An 18,209-nucleotide genomic window follows, 5' to 3' on the forward strand; every position below is an offset into this window, starting at 1 on the left:
GTGTTTATAAGGAAGTGTGTTTTATATATCAATATCCATTTTTTTCTTGTTTTTTTTTATTTGTTCCTTGTTTTTGTTAAACCTCTGGTTTTGAGTAATGGAGTCATCAATCTTATTGATGATTTATCTCTCATCTTTTTGGTACACCCCTTGAGTCAATCATTCATTATTCAAAAAACTACATAGTAATGGTTAAGCAAAATTGTGAATGATGTTGAAAAAATATAACTAACTGTGTGCAGATTTATTGGTAAATGATAAATCTATGAAAACAAGGATTAGCGCATTTGATTATAATAACTTTGAAAGTGATTATTTTAATGCGGACTGTTAAGGGGTTTGTATCTCAGGTTTGCGGATAAATTTAATTTTCTACTATCATTTAAAAAAATGGTTTCATATATAAATAAATTTGCTGGACTATGTTATTTTTTTTCAAATCAACAAATAAATCGACTAACTGGATTATGTCATTTTGTTTTCAAAACAACAAATAAATCGATTATAGCTGGACAGACAGGAAAAGCTTGTCTGTCAATCAAAATTCATCTTATTTATGAATATTCTGTTGAAGGTAGTATACTGCTTCTAAGATAAACATTCTATGCCGGAACCAAAATGGGTTGAGGCAATTTGAATTCTCAAAATCACGTTGTTTACAAAGTTTGAACTTAAACTTTCTTTTATATATATATATATATATATATATATATATATATATATATATATATATATATATATATATAACAAAACTTAAACCTTAAACGATCAATTTCATCTTGGGTTTTAATTAATTTATTATGTTAACAATGATTTTCTAGCATTAAACCAAACAAGCACAAATTACCGTACAACCCTTGAGTTCAATGATTAATCTAAATCGTTACCCATTCTCTATTTTTTATATTCATTACCCAATCTCTATTTGGTTAAAAAAAAAAAGGGGACACCAAAAACAAAATCCTTCATGACTTATACAGAGAGAAAGAAAGAAAATTAAATAACTTACTATTTATAGACAAATAAAACAAGTTAAATTATTTAACTCGGTACACAAACCCTATATATTTTGCTCTTCTGAAAGAGCCAAGAGGAAAAAATATTAATCCCCTTATTTCTCGTCTAAATTTCTGAATAGATTTTCTTTTTTTTTTTTATTAAAAAAATCATTTCCTCTAATTAAAGGGTAAAGAATATTGAATCAGTACCCGATAAATTCGTAGCCTTAGTTCAATGAAATCAAATAAGTTTTCAAGACCATGACAAGCCCGAAGAGCATGCATGATCAGGTTTAGGCTAACTAGCCACGATACTGATGATAAATTTCTGTCAATACAAATCAAGATGAGCTCACACGAAATTAATAACAAAGGCCATGCTCCTCCTCAATTTATTGCAGGAGCACATATATATTACCATAATTACAAATAGTGTAATAAAAGTACAATCAAATTAAAAAAAAAAAATGCTTCTTTGAGATTTGAGTTTAGAAGAGCTCTATATTTCTATTTACTGCATAAAGGCCAAGAAGTTTTTAATCTCAGAAACCAACATCAGCAACAAAACGTCTTAAGATCCATCCGAGAAAAGTGCCCCATGTTGTGTAGATTTGAGGAATTTTTTGAGCAAAAGGACCACAATTGCAATAGTGAGTCCAATAGCTGCCAACGTGAACAACCGATCATCATGTTTCTGAACCCTCGTCTCTGGCTTAGGATTCTGAGCCCTTGTGTCTGACTTTTGGAGCACTTCATTCCTTGAAACACTTGGTTGAACCTCCCTTGAAACTTCAACTCCTGCAGGGTTTGCAAGGATGACTTCTTGTTCTTCCACAATTCCATCAACTTCTTGATCTGTAATACCCTCTCCTGCAGGTAAGGACTCGGGATTTGGTGAATTGACCTGTGTCTCGGCCTCTTCATTTCTGGGGTTCTCTTCAGAAGCCTCTGTGGCACTAGGTTGAGGAACAGGTGGTGCTTTGCTTAGCATGTACTCGTGTATCTAGAATAGGCAAGTATAATCAGCAGCACAGTATATTACAGAAAACACAATCTGAGGAGAAAACAATCAGCAACATTTTACCTCATCAATCAGCTTTTGACGTTCAGGAGTCCCGAATTTTGGAGGAGCTTCACGAGACTTAATGGCCAGTGTATGCCTCTCTTCTTTCTTGTAGTCTAAAGATCCCAATGCACCATTTGGGTTGGTAGGCATGAACGCAATCAGTGCAACTAAAGCAGTCCTCACTGCCAAAAGATATTTACATCAATTAAAATAGAACTTTTTACCATCAAAGACATCTACAAGGCTCAGCCTGTATAGTTAAAGATAATGCATAAGATCTACAAAAATGAAGGTAGTGTGTTAAAGAAGAATGATGAAAAAAACAGAGATGCATTCATATTCTAATTATACATTAAAATGCAATTAATTTGCTTGATCAGTATTTTCTACCCAATCTTTATAGCATCCAACCTTATGATCTAAAGATATGGGAATCAATACAATGCCACTTCTATCTAGAGGAAGCCATGTTTTGTGCCAATGTATGATTCTACCTAGACAACAATAGTAATTGATAATTATAAAGCACACAGTCAAATATATCAGGCCATTTTGTAACTGCAGAGTAACAACTAGACAATTATAATCTTGTATGCATCTGTATATATATCCAGAATGCAAAATTCATGATGACATTTATGACCTGTACAATGAGAAAATTGAGTCATCCTCTCGATAAATAACTTGCAAAATAGTTTAGCAAACAGAGTGTCAATACTGGAAAGGAATGTTACTTACCGCTCCATGATGGTTGCCAATGCTCAGGGTGATGATTTGATATGCTCAAGCAAATCTTGGTTTGAGTCTCGAAACGACCATTAGGCTAACAGCATATTAGTGAAATTTATAAGCAAGTACGGATCGAGTTTCTTCAGAGTTCAAACATGAAAAAACAGTTCATTAAGTTAAACAAGAATCTAATAAGGTGAGAGCGAAGGGAGCAACATCTTACTGTCAACAACATGAATGAAGGGGGTTTGAATGGATACTCTGAAGGCAACTGGATCCTTCCATGATAAATACCACCCTCAAATTCCGTATCACGAGGCCCTCTAATCGCAAATTGCCACTCAAATATATTTTCCTGAAAACAATCATACCACTGAAGTTGCTAAGGAAACGCGAGACAACAAAAACAAAAACGATACTCAATAATTAAATTCCAAGTTCCAAACCAGTAACAATTTACAGATTATACAGACAAAAAAAATTAGATCAGGCGAGTACAGAACACTCTTAGACATTTATCAAGTTGGGTGAACCAATCAAGTAAAATTAATTAACTATTAACAGTACCAACAGTCCAACACCCAAAAGATTTTTTTTTTCTTTAATTTGAGAAAGTTTAGGTGAGTTATCATTCGGGTCAAAACAGGCCTCAAGCTTCATAGAAGCTAAAAGACATACTTACATGGTATCCAACAACACTTTCGAAGTCACGTCTTTTAAAATTCGAGTTCATACTTAACAATTTATAGGCAAAACCCAGAAGATAATATGTTTAAAATTGTACAGAATTCAGAAGAATAGTAGTCTATAAATTGAAACTCCTAAAATAACTTTTGAATTCCCCTAACAAACATTTCCACATATTCCATTATATGAAATTCTTAGAAATTATTAAAAATTACCCCATCCGAACACAACACAGAGGAATTTCCCAAAACAAGCTCAATCAACAAATTCCAAACCCCATTAAATCACACACAAAAAATCACGATCTAATACAAATCCATCTTCACAACACGCATCACGAAATCGAAGCGAAAAAAAGACAGAGATAATAGGATCTAAGAGGAAAAAGAGGGAACCTCGAGAGGGAGGCTCATGAAATCGTCGGAAGGGTTGGACTGCATCTCCTTAACCTCCTGGAGGATCCGCTTCACGGCGGGGTTCTTCAGGTTGTACTTGTCGGCCATTCTCAAACCGCCACGGGAACCGCCGGCTCTGTCGGTGGCTCTGTCAGAAAAAATAATATCGAGAAGTCGCCGAAGCTATGACTGATTATGATTTGTTGTTTTTACGATTGGGAATGGAAAATGGAAATAACAAAATGGGAAGTTGGTTGCCTCTTTCTCTCGGATTGACACGCCCTGCCACTGTGCTATCTCACGTGTCTCTCATGGGGCAAACTACCCAAAGGGGATATTTATTTTTCAAATTTATCTAAGGGTAAAATTTAAATTAATATTTGCATAGGATAAATCGTATGGTAACTTATTATTTCTTAAAGTTATAAATTATTTTATGATTTTTTTTATTAAAGTCGGAAAAAAATTTATGATTTTAATTTTTTATTTTTTTAAACACGACTTTTAAAGTGGTAAGAATTTTTTTCACATAATTTAAAGTAGTAATGGATATTTTTTTCATTGAAGTTGTAAATTATTTTACGATTTAAATTCTTTTTTTTTGCACATAAGGTATTTTTAAAAAAATTGTAATTAATTTTTTATTTTAATTATTTAATGAATTAATATATGTGTTTTTTTAGTTTTATTAATATTTTCTATATTATTTTGATATTATTTAATATTTTTGTATTTTTTATTTAATATATTTTTTATATTTTTTTACTATTGTTAAGCATCATTATTTGTTTCATAAATTAAAAAAATAACATAAAATACTTAAATTTAAATAAAAATATTAAAATTACTTTGTTTAACAAAAATATTAAAATATTTTGTTACTAATATTAACTTATAATTTATTAGATAATATTGTTTTTTTTAATATTTGAGATTAAAGAAATTATAAATACGCGACTTGAGCGATGAACAATGACATGCACTATCAAATTAAAAAAATGGTGGTGTGATTATAGAGAATTTCAAGTACTTTAAATTCCTTGCTCGCATGCAATTGCAGTGCTTCTTGCAATTAAAATTGTAATGACTTTGTTGATTATATACAAGTTGAAAAACATTTACAAAGTTTGTCAACTTTAGTTTCATTCTCTTGGAAGCAAAAATAAATGATCTCAATATGTGAGTTCATATTTTATATCTGATCTTTTAAAGCAACGAGATAGGGCAGGAAGGTCAGCCAATAGTCGTATACATAATGAAATGGATGAATCAATTTCAAATAGACCTAAGAAATGCTCATTGCGTAGAACTAAAAGACATAATCATAGTAATTATTCATACAACTAAGTTGATGACTAATATTGTTTTAACTTTTTAATTTTATGCTTCTCTTTAATTTGTATTATTTATTTTATATTAATGTATTATGTTATTTTTATTTTAAGAACTACTTTTATTACTAAATCATTTTCTGTTGTTAATATTAAAATAATTTATAAAGTAAAATTAATTAATATTATTTGTTAATATTAGTAACAAATTTTTTTAATACTTTTGTTAAACAAAATACATTTTAATAATTTTATTTAAGTTAATTTTTTTGCATTTTTTTAATTTACAAAACAAATAATAATCTTTAACATTAGTAAAAAAATACAAAGAATATTAAATATAAAAAAATTAAATAAAAATATAGAAAATATTAAATAAAACTAACAAAAAGAAAACATACATTAATTCATTAAATAATTAAATTAAAAAACTATTTATGATTTAAAAAAAAAATTGAAGTGGTAAAATAATTTATAACTTCAATGAAAACAAAATCATTATGACTTTAAAGTCGTGTGAAAAAGAAATCTCTTACCACCTTAAAGTCATGTTTAAAAAAAAAGTTGAAGTAAATTTTTTTACGAGTTCAATGAAAAAAAAGAAATCATAAAATAGTTTATGACTTTCAATTTAGAAGTCGTAGGTTATTCTACCACTTATCCCTTTCAGGATATTAATTTAAATTTTATCCTCATTTGGTAAATTTGAAAAAAAAATACTCCCATTTGGTCGTTTGTCCACCTTCCTTGCATCTTTCTTCCTTTTTACATTTATGTCTAACAAAAAAAATATTAATATTAACTATTTTTTATTTAACTCTACGACATAAAATTAATGCAATGTTATAAGATTTCATTCTAGTCATATGTGATAAATGATTTATTTAATAAGGAAAATTAGATTAGCGAAAATTACATACCATGAACAGAATTAATATCTGATATAATGAGTTGGAGAAAAACCAAAATGTTTGACTAAAGACAAAAAAAAAATTATTCATTTAGTTTCAATTAAAAGTCATTTTGGTTCCTCAAATTGTTTAAGTTACCTCCACTACTTTTTAAATTAAATCAATCTAGTTTTTCTTTACCTAAAATCTTGAGGGCCATTTCGTTTGAAAGACTGATTTTAATTTTAATTATAAAAATGTTAACCCATTTTTATAATATTGTTTATCATTTTCAAAAAAATTGCATAATAAATAATAGAAAATAGAAAATACCAGTATGTATGTTGTTCTCGTCACTTTTTATATAATAATCTTTTAAAAATAAAAAACAATGTAACAACAAAATGGCATTTTTTTAGGTTAGAAATAGGTCAACCAGTTAGATTTTATCATAATTTAAGTTTAGTTTGATTTGCTTTTAAATCTTGCAATTATAAGTCAACTTTTTAAGTCTGATATTGAGATTCTAAGTTGACTAAAGAATCTATGCTTCAAAGAGTCAATAGACTTACATACTAACAAGCTTATCATACTAGAAACAATTAAAACCACAGAATCAAATTTCATTTTCTATAAATAAAAACTAGTTTAATTGATAAAAGAACTAGTTTAAATAAAATAAAAATACGATGCTTTAATTACTATAATAATGATATAATATTCTATTAATAATATTATTTTTATTCAAAATTATTATTTATAAAAATATTAATTAGTCTGCCATGTATAGTAATATTAAAAATAAAAAGCATTTTTTAGCCAATAACTCGATCATGTCGTGTAGGATATGTGAGAGCAGTGAGATGATGTAACATTCATTCTTAAGAACATGGCTTATTTTATTAAAATAACAAAAAGTTATGGTTATGATTTTAATATAATAATTCATGTCAACCATTATGGTTGTCGCACATAATGGTATTACACCATTCAAGCAGGTCTTTCATGGAAGATACGTGTGATCTCAAAAAAATCACTTTTGAGTAATTTACTTTTGTTATGGAAGTCATTTTTGCCATTATCCTTAAGTCAGCATTTTTTATCCAAACCAACACTGATTTGTGAGCAACTATTATGAAGGTCATTTCTTTCTTTATCCTTAAGTCAGTATTGTATAATCAAAACAATACTAACTTCGGGGCAACTAGTACGATAGTTATCTCTACCTTTATTTCTAAGTCAAACAATACTGAAACAATTATTATTGAGGTTATCACTGCCTACCACAACCACTCGATCCTAGCAGCATACTTAACCTCAATTATAACGAGATAAGGGAGACATTAGTACTTAGATTAGATAACAAACATTTAAGATACATGACTACAGACCTTCGCATGTGAAACATAACTAATATAATGAACTCTCATATTAGATATGTCTATTAATATTGAAGACTCCCCTCAAGTAAACTAACTTCACACTCATTCTAATCAAGACTTCTCAAACACGTACTTTTTAACTTGAATGTCAAAGTCTCTACAGGTGTCACCACTGGAGCAATTCGAGTTCCTTCAAGGGTTACCATAATTCACCATGACTTCCATGGTGCTGATGAGTTTGATCTCATCCTCTTAGCTGACATCATAGCAACTTTCAACATAAATTAATAATTGGCAAGGGTAGAGTAGTTTATGTATTTATTAATGATTATTGTGGTGAAAATAATTCCTACAAAGTCTTGATTCACTTGATTATTGGTTTTCTGAGTTATCTATTTCTAATCCTTTCTAAATATGTTTATATAGTTCAATTGTCTGTGTTCAGATAATTATATTACAAATATTTGATATTTTGCGATACAATTTCTCTAGAGATGACATCTTTATTATTATTTATTTTTTGAAAAGCCAAGACAAATTTTATTAAAAAGGATCATGGTTTTGAGCACAAGGTGTGTCAAACACATGAATAAAAACAGAACCATATAGAACATGGGACATAAAAGCTATGCCCAAGAAAATTCACCAACCATAACCCGATGGCTTCAAAAAATCCATGTTACATACCCACCCTCCTCTTAAATGCACGAGTACATCTCCACATATGCCAAAAAACCATCTCTAAAAGCAGTTCTTCACCCCCTAACACTACTAAACCGAGCCTACAAAAAAATCAGAACAGCAAAAATTGCTGCTTTATCTGGCAGCACCACTTTATCTACATGCAAGAACCTACACAGAAAGCATATACTTTCATCTGATACTTTAACAAGTCAAAACGAAACTGCATCTTTATTATTACTTGACAATATAAATTCTTACAACTACATCATACATTTTTTTTTTACGATATTGTTTGTCTTGTCTCTATTGGCATTCTTGACTAGCCACTTGATTTGTTCACCAAAGTTCATCGTCCTAGCCATTTTTGTGACTTGATTTCCAAAGTACCTATTTAAGTTTGTGGAAGATGTTTATATCTAGTTTGGAAACATATTTAATTAAAGCGTTCTTTTACTTAAAAAAAGATAGAACACATAATACATATTTAAAGCATTTTTTTTTTGAAAAAAAATTTACATGGTCAATCAATAAGAAATCATCATTAGTATTCAAGTGAGTTTTTTTCCGCATAATAACCTCCTTCTTAAGGGAAGTCATTATCAATGCGTGATTATTCAATGCTATCTTACATCACACTTTAATTTAAAAATCATAAAACTCATATTTATGAGTCTTATTATCACTTATATAATGTTCAACATTTTTATTTATATCCGATATACCTTACACTTACCTTGTGTTTGGATCAAGAATTTCAAAATTTCAAAGAATTTGAAATGTCTAGAATTTGAATTACTTTGATTTTAATTTCCTTCATTTTTTAAATGTTTTGTTTGAATAAATCAATTCAAATTTCTTCTATTTTAAATTCTTTGTTTGGATAAGACAATTCAATTTTCTCCATATGCAAAATTTTAATTTTATATTTTAAATAGATGAAATTTTAATATTAAACTTTATAGAAAATAAACACAATCTAATTTTGAAATATTAATTAAAATATATTTTCAATTTTTAATAATTTATAAATATAAAATATTGATAATTTTAACTAGGGTTGTTTTGTTTAACCACAATCAGTGATGTTTTTAAACCGACATGAATCAAGGCTATTTTTCGATCGACAACAAATAGAATTTTTTTGTCAAAGTATGTCGGGAATATTTGTCAGCTGACGTTAGTCGGGGCTATTTTTTGACTAACGCTGGTTGAGTCTATTTTTCAGCTGATGTTGGTTAGGGTTTGTTTGACCGACATCGGCTATGATATTTTCGAACAACATTGACCAAGACTATTTTTAGCCAACGTCGGCCTAAAAAATCCTAGCAGGCGTTGACAAAAAAATTCACCCAATATCGGCTAAAAAAATAGTTTGGTCGATGCCGACCAATAGAACCTATCCGATGTCGGCTGAAAAACATCATTGGTTAACGTTGGCCGAAAAATCCCTAGTCGAAGTTGGCGAAAAAATAGCCCTAACCAATGTTGGACAAAAAACCATACCCAACATCGGCTATAAAATAACCTTGGCTGATGTTTGGTAAAAAATAGCTTTGACCGATATCGACCGAAAAAACTCTAGTGGATGTCGACTAAAAATAGTCATGCCTGATGTTGGTAAAAAATATCTAGCTGGTGTTAGCAGAAAAAATCCTAGCCAACATCAACCAAACAACCTAGCTAATGTGGTTAAGAAATAGCTCTGGCTGATGTCAGCCAGAAAACCCTAGTCGATGTCAGCAAAAAAATCCTAACTGGCGTCGGCTAAGAAAATCTAGTTGACATCAGCCAAAATACCCTAGCTAGCATCGACTAAAAAATAACCCTAGCTGATATTGGCTAAAAAATAGCTTTGGTTGATGTTGGCTAGAAAAACCTTATTGACGTCGGCTGAAAAACCCTAACAGGTGTCTACTCAAAAGTTAGTCATAACTGATGTTAGTAGAAAAAAAATCATTGGTCAATATCAACTGAAAAAATCTGAATGACAATGACCAAAAAAATCCTTGGGCGATGCTAGCAAAAATTTCCCATGACTAATGTCAATGAGAAAATAACCCTAACTAACATCATCTAAAAAAAATCTTAGCCGATTCAACAAAAAATAACTTTGGTTGACATCATACAAAAAAATTCTGACCGAAAAAAACTCGGCCAAAGTCAGTGAAAAACAACTTATGTCAATATCGACAGTAAAAACTTTGGTCACCTGTACTTGTGAGTATTAAGCGAGAAAGAGTCGCGAACAGGAACATGAGTTAGAGTGAGCATCTCCAAAAAAAGAATTTCAAATTCTATATTTTTTTTAGAAAATTTAAAATCTCACTATTTTAGTCAATCAAAATAATTCATAAAAATATTAAAAATTAAATCTCCTTTCAAATATTCTATCCAACCAGGCTATTTTATCATAAATCATTTTAAATTCCTTAAAAAAAAAAATTCTTGTGTTGCTTCATCCAAACTCACTGATATACTCCATCAATATTTACAACAAAGAGTATTTGCATATATATGCTGTAACAGGTTTCTCTGAAGAATTTAACAACGTGCAGATGTGGAATGTACTGTGGCTCTTGCAGCATTTTGGGTCACGGAAACAATGTATACTATGCCTTGCCCAATGCCAATTATCTTGTGGAAGGATCCAAAACTAATTGGCTCTTGATCATGAAGTTGAGTTTTGGAACACAAGACTTGAAAAAATTTGATTTTTTTTTTCGATACACATCTGACATTTTCTGTCATTTTTTGAATATATAAAGTTTAAAGCATGCCCACCTTGTTCAGCTTGGAATATTTGTTATTTCCGAGAACTAAATAAACTAGTATAGACTAGAACGGAAAAATAATGAAGGAGTGCTACGCTACTAAGCAAAATCGTAAGCATGTTCACATGTCCATGTGTAGAAATTTGTTTCAGTCTTAATTTAATATAAATATAACATTTTTAATTTTCTTAACTTTTAAAACTAAGAAATTGTTAATTAAGTTTTATAATAAGTAATTTCACCGTATCCCACTAACATAAGTAATATCAATATGTGTTAATGTTAAATTAGTTGTTTTTTCTCTAAAAAAATTGGATTAAATTTGATCCTCTAGATTTTTTTAAAAGTTTAATTAGGTTGTTTAATTTTTTTAAATACATTCAATTAGGTCTTGACCACCAATTCTATCTAAATGGTTAATGACATTTTATCACAAGGAAACCACACATCACCGAACATGTACGATTCCACCGTTAATGATTTAGAATGAATTAATAGTTAGGACTTAATTGAAATTATTGGAAAAAATAGAGGATGTAATTGAATATAAAAACATTAAAGAATCAAATCAAACCAAAAAATAAATTAGAACAAAAAAAAAACTAATTTAACCTATGTCTTAATAAACATATAGTGAAGTTAATTTTAGAAAAAAGAGCTTATCCAAAAGTTGCTGGTATTTCTTTCATTGTTACAAAATTATTTTTAAAAGAGAACACATTTAAATATAATTTATTGCTCTCTCTTTGCTAAAAACAAATCCTATTCAATCGAATATGATTATCAAACAAATAATTAATTTATTTGTTTATAATCTCTTCATTAGATACAGTAGCAAGAGACAATCGTATCCTACTACCTATTCAGGGAAAAAAACTGTTTAATTTTTTTTGTATAAAATTCTTTTGAACCATGAAAAGTCGACAAACTAGATTAATTTTTAATTTAACAAATTACATGATACCCATAATCTTTGACCCATAAAAAAAGTGAGAGAGAATCCTACGAAGACCAGGTCCTTCAAATAATCATATTTATGTATTTATTTTATATATTAATTTAACATCACACAGACACAGAGTTGCCATGTTAAATAAAAAAACAGCGACTTCTCAGTCAGTACAAAACATTGTGAGCTGATGCTTGGTTGAGTGCCTGGTCCTGAACTATATCTTATCGTTTTTCTTTGAATTTTTGTTACACTAATTGCTTGTGCTAAAACTTATTTTTAATTTACTAAGTGAAATGCATAAAAAAATGTGCCGAAAATAAATAAAAGATCATATCTTGAAAATTAAAATTCGTATTTTCAACAACTCTTTTGAAAACAAAATTAAATATATTTATATATTTCTTCAGTTTGCTACTTGCGCCATTTTCATTTATTTTTTGATAATTACTTATGCCTTCTTTTTTAGACTTCTTCCAGAAAATAATCAGAGAACATACTATCAAGTACAATACGACGTACTCGCAAATGTTTTAGTAAAAAATACTTGTCGTTTAAACTAAAAAAAAAAAAAGTACCATACGGTTTCAACCAAGTATTACAAGGTCTAATAATAATAATCTCGAACCTTGCCCTTGTCGTATTAATCACTTAGTTTGAAACTGATAATACGGAAGGAAAGTTAGTAACAACTTGTGATGGAAGATTTGTACCATGTCAGTTTCACTACAGATGCCAATTTTAGTTCATCCAACGATATTTTGTGGTGTACTGAGGAACTAAATGAATTGAGAAAGGTTCAATTTTCTAGAGCAGAAGATCATGGAGACTATGGGGGAATTGACCCTCTCTACTCTAACTTTGGGTTCTTCCCAGATGATCCATCCACTAATCACCAAAAGTATCACCAGCAACTGCAACCATCATACCATGATTATGGAAAATTCGATGATAACCTTCAGTTTGACATGGTATCTCCACCACTCCAATTTGATGCATAATATCCAACCATGGTTCCACTATGTGACCAAACAAGGGACAAGCCACACTCAAACTCAACTACTCCTTTAGCCTCACTTGAAATCTTGAACAACTATGGCAAGGGCTTCAAGAGGTTACGCAATGATGATGTGGCTATGGCCACCACAAATGAAGGTATTTGGAGAAAGCTCTCAATTGAAGATGTCATGAGGATTGCAGGAACAAGGTTCATCCAATCATCATAATCATAATCATTTTCAGAGTCAGAATCTTTGCCTTTCTTGGAAACTCACCCTTTTGGTATTTACTTTTCTGGGCTCTCTGATGAGGAGAAAGAGGATGCGAAACTTGCTGAGTTCCTCTTGGCTTCTGCTGAGAAAGTTGGCCAGCAACACTTTGAACGTGCAAGCAAATTGCTGGGCCATTGTGAATAATTGTCTTGCAAAACCGGGAGCCCGGTTAGACGAATTGTTCATTACTTTGCAGAGGCACTTCGCCTGAGGATGGATAGAGCAACAGGAAGAGTTTCATGCAAGGATTTGCAAAAGGGTCCTTCATTTGATCCTCTAGAGGCAGCCAAGGTACTAAACCCCACTGTTGTTGCATTTTATGAAGAACTTCCCTTTTGTCAAATTTCAGTGTTCACAGAAGTTCAAGATATAATAGAAGATGTTGCTGAAGCAAAGAAGATTCATGTTATTGATCTTGAAATCAAAAAGGGAGGGCAGTGGACTATCCTAATGCAAGCCCTTGAGTCAAGGCATGAATGTCCAATTGAGCTTCTGAAGATAACCGCTGTAGAAAGTGGAACCACTGGACACATAGCTGAGGACACTGGTAAGAGACTAAAGGATTATGCTCAAGGTTTGAACTTACCATTCTCTTTCAACATTGTTATGGTCTCGGATATGTTGCATCTAGGAGATGTTTTTGAGATTGATGCTGAGGAAATAATTGCTGTCTATTCTCACTTTGCACTTAGAACCAAGATTCTAGAATCAGACCAGCTTGAAATAATGATGAGAGTGATTAGAACCTTGAGTCCTATAGTGTGATGGTGGTAGCTGAAATTGAGGCAAACCACAATTCTACATTTTTTGTAAACTGTTTCAGGCTCTTTCCTTCTTCAGTGCATTCTTTGATTGTCGTGAGACTTGCATGAAAGGGGATGAGAGGTATCAAATGATTCTAGAATCTTAATCGTTAACTTAATGTAAGTCAAATGTAAGCGTTATGCAATAAACCTAGGAGTACATAACAAGACAGACCTCACAATAGGTCACTTTCACTAAGGGAAATCATAAGAAGATCATTTAGGATCACTCTGTTTTGCGAGAATGCTGTGGGATATGCACATGCTTAAAGAAGTACTCAAACTATGTATATTTACCCTCAAGGCGTCGAGGAGTCTGTCAGGGCTTCTCTCCCTTAGTTTAAGTCCAAGCCAGAAAATATTTTAACACATACTCTACCTATGAACTATGCAATATAAACAATCACTCAATTGTTTTTAAAATTATTTTAATTCATCGTGTCTTAAACTCATCGGAGTAGAACTCATCATAAAAATCGTTGTGCATTAACTCGTCGCTGAGTCTTATAATTGTGTGATTGCACAATTCGTAGATCACAATTCTATACGTACAACATCTCAATACACATGTATTTCACAATTCATCACATCCTTAATTTATCACGCCTTACAAGCACAAACCATATATATATTAAATTAAATTATATTATTTTCAATTGAAGAAAACCTTTACAATAATTAAATTGAAGTGTAACAAAAGTAATTATTATTAAACAATAATTTTATAACTTTATTTAATTTATTATTTTTTTTACTTTTATTATTTGATATATATATATATATATATATATATATATATATATATATATATATATATAAAATCGTTCATATGCGTGTAGAAAGGACCGTGGTGCAATTAAAAAATGCCAACAATTAGCATGTATCTACGTACAACAACATCATGCTTCTAACAAAAATGCCACAACAATGTATCTGACTTTCTTAATCCGTTGTTGCAGAAAGAAATATCGATTTGCGAAACCACAATCGCTTAATAAAATCGAATAGGCAAAGCATGAGAGAAAAGCTTAAATGCACATGGATATCTAATTGGAAGACTTTTACAAATTACAGTATATAATATACAAAATAAAAATCAGTAACACCAAAACAATCTCTAGATTAATTACTTTGTATGCAGAGTTTGCAATCACCGTCACAAAAATTAGTGAAAAGGTGAAAGAGACAACAACAAAAATAAAATAATTGAACCCTTTAAAATCAATCAAAATCCTAAATGACACAGAAATAAAAACACAAGATCACATACAAATACTCTTAAAATTAAATTACAATAATTTCTCATCGAGACATCAATTGGTCCATCAAACACCATCAATTCGTCAACAAAAGCATGAAAACATAATTAAATTTCATAAAACAGCCCAAAATAATTCAAAATTGATCTTCTAGGGATCCCTACACATTTTAATCCCAAAACGTGAATAACTCATCATTTAGTTCGATGTAGTCGCTCAAGTGTTCTTTGTTAACAATGGTGACGATTTTGGTGCATAAAAAAAATTAGAGAATATAAAAAATATTTTATAAAGCTGCTTTACGATTCTTATTTTTATTTTTCTAGTTTATTTTATTAATTATAAAAACTCTTTTTTCTCTCTATTAAATAAATAAAAAATGGATAAATGAACATTTATCTTATTTTCTAAAACTCTCTTTTTATTTTCTAAAAACTCATATTTATTATTTATTCCAAACCTTTATTTTATTTAAATAAAAACATTTATTTTAATTAAAAATCCTTTTAATTTTTTTTTTAAGAAAGGGATGTTATAACTTGTGCTATCACTGTTTCAGTACACATGACAATTCTATTTCATCCAACATTAATTTCTGGCTAGTGAGGGACAGAATGAAGTGATCAGAAAGGTTCGATTTTCAGGAGCAGAAGATCATCATGGAGACTATTGGGGAATTGACCCGCTTCACTCTAATTTTGGGGTCTTCCCGGATGATTCATCATCATCACCATGATGTTCAAAGTCGCAAGGTTTGTCATTCTTGGAAGCTCACCCTTTTGGTTTTTCTTTCTCTGGACTCTCTAATGAAAAAGAGGATGTGGCACTTGCTGAGTTACTCTTGGCTTGTGCTGAGAAAGTCGGCCAACAACAGTTTGAACGTTCAAGCAAATTGCCGAGTTATTGTGAATCATTGTCATGCAAAACTGGGAGCGATTAAGAGAACTGTTCATTGTTTTGCGGAAGAATTTCATCCAAGGATTTGCAAAACGGGCAGTCATTTGATCCTGAAGATGCAGCCAAGGAGCTAAACCCCCCTATTGTTGCATTTTATGGAGAGCTTCCCTTTTGTAAAGTTGCACTGTTCACTTCAGTTCAAGAGAGACATAAATGCAAGCCCTTGAGTCAAGACATGAATGCCCAATTGAGCTTCTGAAGATAACCGCTGTAGAAAGTGGAACCACTAGATACATAGCTGAGGACACTGGTGAGAGACTAAAGGATTATGCTCAAGGTATGAACAGACCCTTCTCTTTCAACATAGTTATGGTATCAGACATGTTACATCTAAGAGAAGATCTTTTTGAGATTGATCCTGAGGAAACAATTGCTGTTTATTCCCTGTTTGCACTTAGATCCAAAATTCAACAATCAGACCAGCTTGAAACCTTGAGAGAGTGATTAGAACCTTGAGTCCTAGTGTGATGGTGGTTGCTGAAATTGAGGCAAACCACAATTCTACATCTTTTGTAAACCGTTTCATTGAGGCTCTTTTCTTCTTCAGTGCATTCTTTGATTGTCTTGAGACTTGCATGAAAAGGGGTGAGAAGAATCGAATGATTATATGTTGAAAATAATTCAAGTCTCACGTCGGTTAATAATAGAATCATATTAGACTTTATAATTGAGAGACAATCCTCACTCCTTTAACTAGCTTTTGAGGTTGAGTTAGGCTCAAACTCACATTCTAAAATGGTATCAGAGCACGTTCTGATCACGCTTCCGCTAACCTACAAGCACCCACCATTTTTTGTTCACGCATCAAGTTCAAGAAGTGTTTGGCATGAGGATGTGTGTTGAAAATAATCCAATTGCTGCAGAAGTAGCAGAAAGAAATACTAGAAATCTGAAGGTTGATGTGTGGAGGGCCTTCCTCTCCCGCTTTGGAATGGTGGAGAAAGAATGGAGCAAGTTGTGTTTATTCCAAGCTTTTAAAGAATGGACATTGCCTTCTTATTGGGTGGAAAGGAACACCGATTAACTCTGTTTCTGTCTGGAAATTTCTTTGATGTCTAGCAAGTGCAACAAGGTTTTGAAAATGGTCCATGACCATGATTTTGGCTACACAATCAGGGATTTTTGTGACTCTCCGTGACCATAATTGCAGTGGCATCAGTCTCATTTATTTTCAATTTTCTTAACTATTGAGAATTGCGAAGATTACAGTTTAAAACCTTAAGTGCAAGTAATTATTTTTCGTGTAATAATTTCCTAATCAATGTGTGTATTATCCCATGTGCAATTCTCATTACTAGTTACCAACCAGGTTTGGTTAACGGTGTTCATTTGTGTTAACTATCAATTAATAATAAAGCTTACAATTCCTTCTTTACTTTGTTGATTTGGTTAAGTGTAAACCTTCTCTTGATTTACTTGTTCCTTTCATGACTTTCCATTTTGTGAAAAGGGATAAGTTGGGAAGAATTCATCTTTCAAAAATAATAAAGCTAAATCTGGGTTTGGTCAGAGGAAATATCATTATATAGGTGCCTGATTATAGAATCACAAGTGGTGTAGTGTGGTGAAAATTTGCTTTTCAAGCGTCTACGTGGATTATCATCACAAGGGTTTGCGAGTTGTTAGGTAAGACAGTAATTTTGAGAAAAGAGAAATGTTAAAAACATAGTGTGTGAAACTCACTTTTAAACACATTTTTATTTGTTGAAATTTATTAAAAATTATAAAATTTTATGTCTCATTTTATTTAATAATTCTCATGATTTTATAGATTTCAATAAATCTTATGAAATATAAGAATGTGTTAGAAAGAGTAACTTCCGGGTAATTTCAGGCGCTGATTCATTGAAGCTGGTTCGTGATTATGCATTGTACATATACTGTGACGGGTTTCTGGAGAATTTAAAAGTGTAGATGTGGAATGTACTGTGCCTATTGCAGCATTTTGGGTCACTAAAACAATGTTTTCTGGACCTTCCCAATGCCAATTTTCTTGTGGAATGCTCCAAAACCCTAGTGCAACTAAAGGAGACTTGT

At 31.0% G+C, this 18,209-nt stretch overlaps 1 protein-coding gene and 1 pseudogene across 1 annotated transcript; one reads left to right on the plus strand and one right to left on the minus strand.

Annotated features, from left to right (window-relative positions):
* Positions 1 to 1,360: 1,360 nt before the first annotated feature.
* LOC100798396 (ubiquitin-conjugating enzyme E2 32) lies at positions 1,361 to 4,183 on the minus strand. Its single transcript, XM_003546272.5, has 5 exons — positions 3,876 to 4,183; positions 3,017 to 3,148; positions 2,803 to 2,887; positions 2,083 to 2,246; positions 1,361 to 2,001 (listed from the first exon to the last, which is right to left on the minus strand). Exons 1-5 carry the CDS (start codon positions 3,981 to 3,983, stop codon positions 1,570 to 1,572), a joined length of 921 nt encoding a protein of 306 aa, XP_003546320.1. The 5' UTR covers positions 3,984 to 4,183; the 3' UTR covers positions 1,361 to 1,569.
* Positions 4,184 to 12,561: 8,378 nt separating this feature from the next.
* Positions 12,562 to 17,224, plus strand: LOC100817599 (DELLA protein RGL1-like; annotated as a pseudogene).
* Positions 17,225 to 18,209: the final 985 nt, after the last annotated feature.

This window comes from Glycine max, chromosome 15 (assembly GCF_000004515.6).
Source record: "Glycine max cultivar Williams 82 chromosome 15, Glycine_max_v4.0, whole genome shotgun sequence".
NCBI classification, from domain to species: domain Eukaryota; kingdom Viridiplantae; phylum Streptophyta; class Magnoliopsida; order Fabales; family Fabaceae; genus Glycine; species Glycine max.